Consider the following 9,429-nt stretch of genomic DNA (forward strand, 5'->3'; position numbering starts at 1 on the left):
TTATTAACGTGACTCCGGCAATTATAATGCACAGCCGGGTTGAGAGCAACTGGCCACAAGTAAGAGAGAAATCCTACCCAGGCCATCTCCTAAGTGTCCGCTTCCTCCAGGCCAGCCAGCTGCAGCAGGCCTGTTGCAAGCCAGAGGAAGTCATCAGGAAATTCCCTGGATATGGCAACCTGTGACTGCAATCTCTAGTTAATCATCAACAGTGTAATATGATCCTGGCCCATGACAAGGGGACCTGCTGAATCCTTTGGAAACCTGTCCACTGGCCTTCTTCAGACCCAGGCACCGGTGTCCGAGGACCCCAGGCTGATGGGGGCTCAGATCTGCTCCCAGGCTGGTAAGTGGGAGCCCCAACTTGGTCCCTGGACCAGGAGTGCAAGAAGCAGAGGGGGTGCCCTGTGTTGTTGCTGGGGAAGAAGTCTCCAGAGGCAGAGGTATAATCAGTGTAAATGTCGCTCAGGAGGAGTTTCTGATATAGGCGGGGCTGACCTAGGTAGTGAGCTATTAGGAGGCAGCGAGGTAGTGAACTTCCTTTCCTTGCGAGAATCCAAGAGAGGCTGAGTGACTTGGGTCCAGAATCCCTGCAGTGATGCGACGACCCACATGACCCGTTTGCCTTCGGATCCTGTTATGCAGAGTGAAGAATGGCTGGGGTGGGAACAGGGTAGAGTGTAGGGGGCCTGGTGGAGGACCAGGGGTCCCAGCTCTGCCCCACGGAGCTGTGGGACCTTGGGTGAGTCACTTCTCCCTGGGACCTCAGTTTCCTCACCCGCAGGCTGGGGGCCAAGCAACACACCTTGCCGGTTACAGAGCTGCCAGAAGCACAAACTGCAAGGTCACCAGGCACCATGGTTCTCTGCCAGCCTCACCTGAGGCCACAGCGTTCCCCTAGTGTGCGGGGCAGGAGATGGAGAACCGTGTCTTTTACCAACAGAGATCCAGACCGCGCATTCCCGCTCCCAGAGCCTGGACTCCGCTCCCTCCCAGGCAGCAGGTGACACCTGAGCCTGGGCACAGGGCAGGGCCAAGCCGCCACTGCCAATGCTGCTGCTGCTACAGCGGCAACTGTGTTTGGATTCCAGGCAATGATGGTGCCATGAAGGGGGCAGCGCAGGGGTGCGGGCCCAGGATCCCTCAATTCTGGCTGCACAAACACCTCCCCATGCTCCGTTTCCTTAGAGTGCTTCCCTGTGGGGTGGTGGGGAGACTGTAAGGCACCTAGTAGGTGCCCGGTGCCAGGAGAGGCTTGATGGCTGGAGGGGCGGTGGTGACAATGATGAAGACCCAGGGAGGTCCTCACTGCATGGGGGGCTGACCCCAGGTCACTTAGATTCCAAGAAAGAGCCTTGCTGCAAAGATTCTCGGATTGGAATCCACCTGTCCAGCGGGTGGGACATCCAAGAGGCCATGACTGTGTTCCCTGCGCCCCAGCAGCCCAGGGGGTCCTTGTTGCCAAGCCCAGTGCACGGTGGGGGAGTGAAGGAGTCAGGCAGCGTAACTGGGGAGGGTCCTTCACGGGCAACTCAGCTTATGCAGCCTCAGGATCCTGCCTGAAAATGCAGCTGATAAGAAGAACAGCCACCTACGGGCATGAGGTGCTCAGAACCCCCTGCCCAGCCGGCTGGGGACAGGCCTACTTGGAGAGCCACACTTGGCCTGTACCCACCTCTGCCTCTCCCCGGCCCAGGAGCAGGGGGGGACTGGGTAGCCTGGGTCAAAGAATGGGAGGAGCCCTGCCAGGCCGCCCAGTGGAAGGAGACGCCACACGGAGCCAGCTCCAAACTCAGGCGCAGAGCCCCATGCAAAGCAGAGGAAGGGGCTGCGCGGGCGGATGCAGTCTTGCAGGCTCTCTGCCCTGCCGGCAGGACAAGGGTGGCTGTCAGTGGCACTCAACCTCGGCCTGTGCAGCTGGGAGAAGGGAGCATAGTCCACTGGCTCCTGGTGTCCTGTGCAGCACTTGTGTCCTCTCAGCCTCCCTCCTCTACTTGGTGACATGAGGACATAGCTCCCACAGGCCGATTTCCCTGGCTCCTCTGCTTCCCCCCATCCCCCATTCCACTGTCCCTAGAGCCAATCCTGCCTGCGTCAGCCCCTGTCCACGGCAGCTGTGCGGGGGATTGGGGGGGACTCCATCCACTGACCCCTTGCCGAGGGAGGGGAGTCAGCAGTCGGCCAGGACAGGGTCATCTCCACTGGGTACCGTCTCGGGCCACGGAGCGGGGCCTGATGGGTCTCCCGTCGCCCCGACCCAAGGGTGGGCCCCTTTCCCTGCAGGGGCTGCACTGGGTGAGGCTGAGGTGATCCCTGTTTGAACCCCAGCTCTGCCCTTGCTGCTCACCGCTGTTGGGTGGGGTCTTTTCGGCCTTGCCGCATGGTGGCAGGGTTGGATGCAGTAGAGCGTGGAGAGGCTTAGGGTCCTGCTCACCACCCACACCGAGCCCACTCCAGGGCTCCCCTCCAGTCCCAACCTCAGGGAAGGGCGGTGACCCAGCCAAGTGAGGGGGGTGGCCCCCACCCTCCAGGGTGGGTTACGGCTGATTACACGAGGAGTCCCTACCTGCCCCCTGCTCCCAGCCCGATGCCTGTCCAGGTGGGCACTGAAGTCCTCACATTCAGGATCCCCAGACAAGTACCTGGAGACTCCAGGCCTGGGCTGTCAGGCATGTCATTCCCACAGTGGATAAGGGACCAAACCCAGAGGGGCAGTGACCTGCCTAGGTCAGCAGCAGAGCCGCGGCTAGAATTCGGGTGTCGGTCCTCAATGCCCTCCACAGGGTCTCCTAGCTGCCCCAGCAACTTGAGTGGATGCAAGGACAGATCCACCTGATGTCAGGACCCTCAACTCTGGCTCCTGGTCACCATCTGTGCCTTCTCTGGGCCTCCCTCGCTGGTGCACAGTCTGGAGGAGCAAGGGTTGGTGGGCCAACCCTTGGTGGGCCAACCCTTTGGGAAAGGAGGGAGAGACCAGGGCATTCCAGGAAGGGGTGGTGGCGTGGGCAGGGGCGTGGGTGAGGCTGAGGGAGGGGTGAGCTTGGAAAGCAGGGTGGGTTCAGAGGCCCCCCGAGCCAGGGGGAGCGCTTGTCCCTCACACGTTGGGTGAGGGAACCATGCCAGGCTTGTCTTTGGCCTTTGGAGGTCAGGGATGGATTCACTGTGACCTTAAGGGTGTCCCTTGTGCCTGACCAGGAGCCTCCCCTCCTTGTGCTGGGCTGGAACCTTGCAGGCATGTGGGTGTCAGAGAGGAGGGCCAGGAGGGAGGGGCCTCGCTCCTTGGGGGCTGGGGTCTGGCTCAAGTGTTTTGTTTTTTTTTTGGCTGCATCGGGTCTTCGTTGCTGTGCGCGGGTTTTCTCTAGTTGCAGTTAGCGGGGGCTACTCTTTGTCGTGTTGTGCGGGCTTCTCATTGCCGTGGCTTCTCTTGTTGTGGAGCACGGGTTCTAGGCGTGCAGCCTTCAGTAATTGTGGTATGTGGCCTCAGTAGTTGTGGCTCGCGGGCTCTAGAGCGCAGGCTCAGTAGTTGTGGCGCACGGGCTTAGTTGCTCCGCAGCATGTGGGATCTTCCGGACCAGGGCTCGAACCCGTGTCCCCTGCATTGGCAGGTGGATTCTTAACCACTGCCTCGCTCAAGTTTTGACTGAATTCACCTCTTTTAATTTTCTGTTTCCCTCTTCCAACCCAGAAAAAGCAGGGCCAGGAGGGGAGGAGGAGGGGATGGGGAGAGAGAGAAGGCCTACGGAGCTAAGAGCCGTTCTGGGGGCAGGAAGCTCCGCCAGCTTCCTCCAGGCCTCTGGGGCTGAGAGAAAGGGCTGCCCAGCAAGGAACTTAACCTTCCCAGCTGCCAAGTGGAGTCAGGTCAGGAAACTCCCTGATTTCAAAGCCTACCCAGGACTTGGCTGGGCCCAGCCCACGATTCTGAGGGGCTGACCTGGGACTCCCCCTCTGCAGGCTTTGCCCCCTCACTGGATTGGGAGTTGCCAGGCACCTTCTCTCCTAGGACAAGAAAGTCACCCTCTTTGGGGGCCATGGGCTTCACAAGTCACGCGGGTTCTCTGTGGGAAAATCAGAAAGTCACATAAGCAGAGAGGAAAGCACAGCACCAGAGACGACCACACACAGCATGTCAGCCCAGTTCCTTTCAGGCTGTTTCTAGAAACAGATGAGATATACATGTATATAGTAAACGTATAAGTGTATGTGCCAAAACCAGGGTCATATTCTGTCGACTGTTCTAAAACCTGCTCTTTCTAGTTAACGGCAATAATAGACATTACCAGGTATCCAGAGCCGGTGCTGCCATTAAAGGAACGGCGTTCCTTTAATTTTTACAACATCCCTACGGGGGTGGGGGGGGAACTGAGGCTTGGGGAGATTCACGAGGGAACTAAGATCCCTGACAGGCAAAGCGGGCTCCTCACTGGTTCTAATGTGGGGGTGGGGTGGGGGTGGGGTGAGAAGAGCGGGGACAGTGGCACCGGGGAGCGAGGGCTGGTGGAATCGCCCCCTCCCCTGGTGGGGTGGCGGGTGCTGTGATGGCCTTTGCAGCCCGTGTGTCCGGCCCGCCCCGCCCCGCACTGACACCTCCCGCCCCCGCAGACGCCGAGATGCCCCGAGAGGCGCTCCGTTTCCACGCCGAGGCCGTGGGCGCGCAGGTGCGTCTGGACGCGCAGCGGAGCACCGCGCGCAGGCGCGCCACGTTCCGTGACGGCATCGTGTTCAGCCAGCGGCCGGTGAAGCCCGGAGAGCGCGTGGAGCTGCGCGTGCTGTGTCACGAGCGCGGCTGGGTTGGCGGCCTCCGCGTGGGCTTCACGCGCCTGGACCCCGACCGGGTGACCGCGCCCGACCTGCCGCCCTTCGTGTGCCCGGACCTGGAGCAGCAGAGCCCGACGTGGGCGGCCATGCTGCCCGACGGCTGCGGGCTCACCGGGGACGTGGTGCGCTTCTGGGTGAACCGCCTGGGCCGGCTTTTCGCCCAGGTAAACGCGGGCCCCCGGCTCCTGCTGCGCAAGGGCGTGCTCATGGGCGCCCCGCTCTGGGCCGTGATGGACGTGTACGGGACCACCAAGGCCATCGAGCTGCTGGGTGAGGCCACGGGAGGGGACCCAGGCTCCTCCCCTGGGCGGGAGGCGGTGGAGGCTCGGGAGGTACTTCACCTGCATCCAGAGCCTCGGGGAGAACTGTTGTTTCATTCATATGCAGCCAGTTTTTCCATCAGCTCATGTCAGGGTATGAAGATGGGCGCTGGGGACAAGACCTAGTCATAGGGAGGGCAGCCTCATCTCTGAAGAATTCGAAGATGTGATCAGCACACCAAACATCTGTTAGAGGGCTGATCTCTTTCACAAAGGAAGAAATTTGGGGGCTAAGCTTTGCAGTCTAAGTAGGAGTTTGCTGAGACAGGGGTGGCAACAAAGGGAACATAAGTGTGAGAGAGTGAACAGGAAGGCAGCCTGAGGGGCAAAGGTGAGATGTTCAGGCACTGGGTGGGGAAACAAGGACCACCTGAAAGGAGAGAGGATTTCAGGAGAGGGAGGAGATACAGGAGCACTCATAAAAAGAAATTTTGGCATTCTGGGCTGGTGTTCCATGGGCCTGCACAAGCATTCCAGACACCCGCGCGCGTTTGTTTTTCACACTGCTTGTCACGGCTGCTGGAGCCTCACCTCTGGAGCACCTGAATTGGTAGGTCTGGAGTGGAGCCCCAAGCACCTGTTTTCCCTCCTGGGGGATTTTGAAGCACATCTGGGTTGGGGACCATGAATAATGCTGAAGGTCTCCACTCAAGCAGCGGAAGTAGGGCAAAGGAGAGCTGTCTAAAGTAAGGGTGGATTAGCAGGAGGAACCTGCAGTTCTACAAAGTCTCTGCTGGATTAAACTGGGAAAGGGGCGGCCAGGACAGGGCTGGGTGACCAGCTTGGAGCTCCAGCATTGCACCCCAGAGAAGAAAGGGGATGGACACTTTGCTTTAGGGGCAGGGGCTGGGGAGGTGGGAGGGAGCGAGGACACCCTGACTTTGCTTTCCCCAGGCCCTGACTTTCCCTTTCTGCCTTAGATCCTACAGTCAGCACCCCCACCCCAGCCATGCCATGCGTCCTCAGTGATGAGGCTCTGCCTGAGTCCAGAGGTGAGTGGCTTCCCCGAGCCCCAGGGACTCCCCAGGACTCCAGCACTGGGGGAGCTGGGGGAGGCCCCAGCCCTGGGAACTCAGTTAAGTCTTTCCAAGTCCTATCAAGTCTCCCATAGGCTTTAGGCCAGAAAGATTTGGCTCCGCCCCTGGAAACCTAAAAGCAATTTAACAGCTCTGCCTTCTAGGACATTGGCTAACTTCACAAGTTACTGGAGCACATTCATGAACAGATGTTATTTTGTCCGTCTGCTTTTAAAAAAGCAATCCACGTTCACAGTAATTCGCCAAACAGAAATAAAATACACATTAAAGGATAAAGAAGGAAGTAAAACAAAAACAAAAACAAAACAACACCTCCCAAACCTCGTATTACCTGTTAGGTGGATTTCCTCCCAGTATTTTGTGGACTTATGTATGGGGAGTTATTTGTGCTTTGTTTTCCTTTTTTCTAAATTGGAATCTTATGATATGTATGTTTGTACCTTATGGTTTTCGTCCCAACCTTTTTCACTTGATTACATTGTGAGCATTTTCTTACGAGGTGATATTCTTCAGAATCCAACTGTAGAGTTCTCTGTCCTGTGGTTATATCATGGAGTGGGCTGCCCACCCCTTGCCCCCAAGTGCCCCTGACCTCTGTTGTCCCCTTTCCCAGCCACAGCAGGAGAGGAGTGTGCCATCTGCTTCCACCAGGCTGCCAACACCTGCCTTGTCCCCTGCGGCCACACACACTTCTGCAGCTGCTGTGCCTGGCGGGTCTTCAGGGACACGGCCAAATGCCCTGTGTGTCGCTGGGAGATTGAGGCAGTGGCCTCGGCTTGGGGCCCTCCTGCTCTGGGCCCTGGTATAGGTGCTCAGCTCTGAGCCCTGCCCCTGCCAAGGTGCAACTCTGCCCTTTTTCTGGAGAGGAGTCAGAAAGCCTGGTTAGCGACAGGTGTGGCGGAGAGATGGAGTCAGGGCCGCAATGGCTCTTCCCCCTCCTCGGCAGGAGGGGGCCAGTGGACCAAGGAGGTGCCCCTTTCTGCCCACACCGGAACTACTTCTGTGGTGGGCGTCTGGCTAGAGAAAGTGGCTCAGCAATGGGCCAGCAGGGTTCTCACCCCTCTGCCTAGCTCCAGGTTCATTTTTGCGTGCCAAGGCTTTTGGCTGGTCACCTGGTTCAGCCACCATGAACCTAGCAATCCCCGGTACACTGGAGTCCCAGGAACCCACATGTGCCAGTGAGAAGGGCCTTTGTGTAGAGAGGGGGCAGCCTGATCCCTGGTTTTATGGCTAAGGAAGTTAAGGTACCTGCGCGTGTCTGGTGAAGCCCTGCCCACCCCGGGGTATTGAGGAGCCTGGACCAGATGCAGGGAGCATCTGGGTGGAATTTTGTTTATTTATTTATTTATTTAAATTGAAGTGTAGTTGTTATACAGTATTAATAAGTTAGAGATGTTCAATGTAGAGATTCACAATTTTTAAATGTTATACTCCATTTATAGTTATTATAAAACTATTGGTTGTCTTCCCCCTGTTGTACAGTATATCCTTGTAGCTTATTTTGTACCTAATAGTTTGTACCTCTTAATCCCCTACCCCTAAATTGCCCCTCCCTGTTCCCTCTCCCTACTGGTAACCACTAGTTTGTTTTCTATATCTGTGTCTGCTTTTTTGTTATATTAACTAATTTGTTGTATTTTTTTAGATTCCATATATAAATGCTATCATACAGTATTTGTCTTTCTGTGTCTGACTTATTTCACTTAGCATTATGTCCTCCAAGTACATCCATTTTGCTGCAAATGGCAAAATATCATTCTTTTTTATGGCCGAGTAATATTCCATTGTATATGTATACCATAACTTCTTTATCCATTCATCTGTTGATGGGCACTTAGGTTGCTTCCATATCTTGACAATTGTAAATAAGGCTGCTGTGAACATTGGGGTGCATGCATCTTTTCAGTCTGTGTGTGTCTCTATATCTGAAATAAGTCTCTTGTAAGGCAGCACATATGGGTCTTGTTTTTGTATCCCTCAGCTACTCTATGTCTTTTGGTTGTAAATGTAGCCCATTTACATTTAAGGTAATTGTCAATATGTGTTCTTATTGCCATTTTGTTAATTGTTTTGGGTTTGTTTTTGTAGGTCTTTTTTCTTCCTTTCTTCTTGTTTTGTTCTCTTGATATTTGATGACTAGTGTTATGTTTGGATTCCTTTTTCTTTTTTGTGTGTATATCTGTTATAGATTTTTGGTTTGTGGTTACCATGATTTTTGGTTTGTGGTTACCATGAGTCCATACATGCATACATACATATATATATACATATATATATATACACACACATACATATATATGTATATATATGGTCGTTTCAAGTTGCTGATTGCTTAATTTGAAATATATTTTAGCAGACATAGAGAACAAACGTATGGACACCAAGGGGGGGAAAGGGGAGGTGGGATGAATTGGGAGATTGGGATTGACATATGTACACTAATATGTATAAAATTAATAACTAATGAGAACTTGCTGTATAGCACAGGGAACTCCACTTCACTGTACAGTAGAAACTAACAAAGCATTGTAAAGCAGCTATACCCCAATTAAAAAAAAAAAAGAAATGCATTTCAAAAACCCTGCATTTGTACTCTCTTCCCCTCACAATGACTGTTTCTGGTGTATTTTGCATATAATTATTTCGTGTATACCTTAACTGCTTATGTGGTTAGAGATGATTTTACTGCTTTTGTCTTCTAACCTCCCTACTAGCTTTGTGTGCGGATGATTTCCTACATTTACTGTGAGCTTCCTCATTTCATAATTTTCTTGTTGCTAGTTGTGGCCTTTTCTTTTTAACCTAGAGAAGTTCCTTTAACATTTGTTGTAAAGCTGGTTTGGTGGTGTTGAACTCTTTTAGCTTTTGCTTGTCTGTAAAGCTTTTGATGTCTACATTGAATCTGAACGAGAGCCTTGCTGGGTAGAGTACGCTTGGTTGTTCGTTTTTCTCTTTCATTACTTTAAGTATATCATGTCACTCCTTCTGGCCTGCAGAGTTTCTGTTGAAATATCAGCTGATAGCCTTATGGGATTTCCCTGTATGTTACTTGTTGCTTTGCCCTTGCTGCTTTTAATATTCTGTCTTTATCTTTAATTTTTGTCATTTTAATTACAATGTGTCTTGGTATGTTCCTCTTTGGGTTAATCCTGTATGGAACTCCCTGTGTGTCCCAGACTTGAGTGACTGTTTCCTTTCCCAGGTTAGGGAATTTTTCAGCTATTGTGTTTTCAAATATGTTTTCAGCCCCTTTCTCT

At 53.8% G+C, this 9,429-nt stretch overlaps 1 protein-coding gene across 1 annotated transcript; it reads left to right on the forward strand.

Annotated features, from left to right (window-relative positions):
* Positions 1 to 318: 318 nt before the first annotated feature.
* On the forward strand, positions 319 to 6,994 carry NEURL3 (neuralized E3 ubiquitin protein ligase 3). Its single transcript, XM_007470230.1, has 4 exons — positions 319 to 346; positions 4,600 to 5,085; positions 6,056 to 6,127; positions 6,786 to 6,994. Exons 1-4 carry the CDS (start codon positions 319 to 321, stop codon positions 6,992 to 6,994), a joined length of 795 nt encoding a protein of 264 aa, XP_007470292.1.
* Positions 6,995 to 9,429: the final 2,435 nt, after the last annotated feature.

Source organism: Lipotes vexillifer, unplaced genomic scaffold, assembly GCF_000442215.2.
Source record: "Lipotes vexillifer unplaced genomic scaffold, Lipotes_vexillifer_v1.1 scaffold1139, whole genome shotgun sequence".
NCBI classification, from domain to species: Eukaryota; Metazoa; Chordata; class Mammalia; order Artiodactyla; family Lipotidae; genus Lipotes; species Lipotes vexillifer.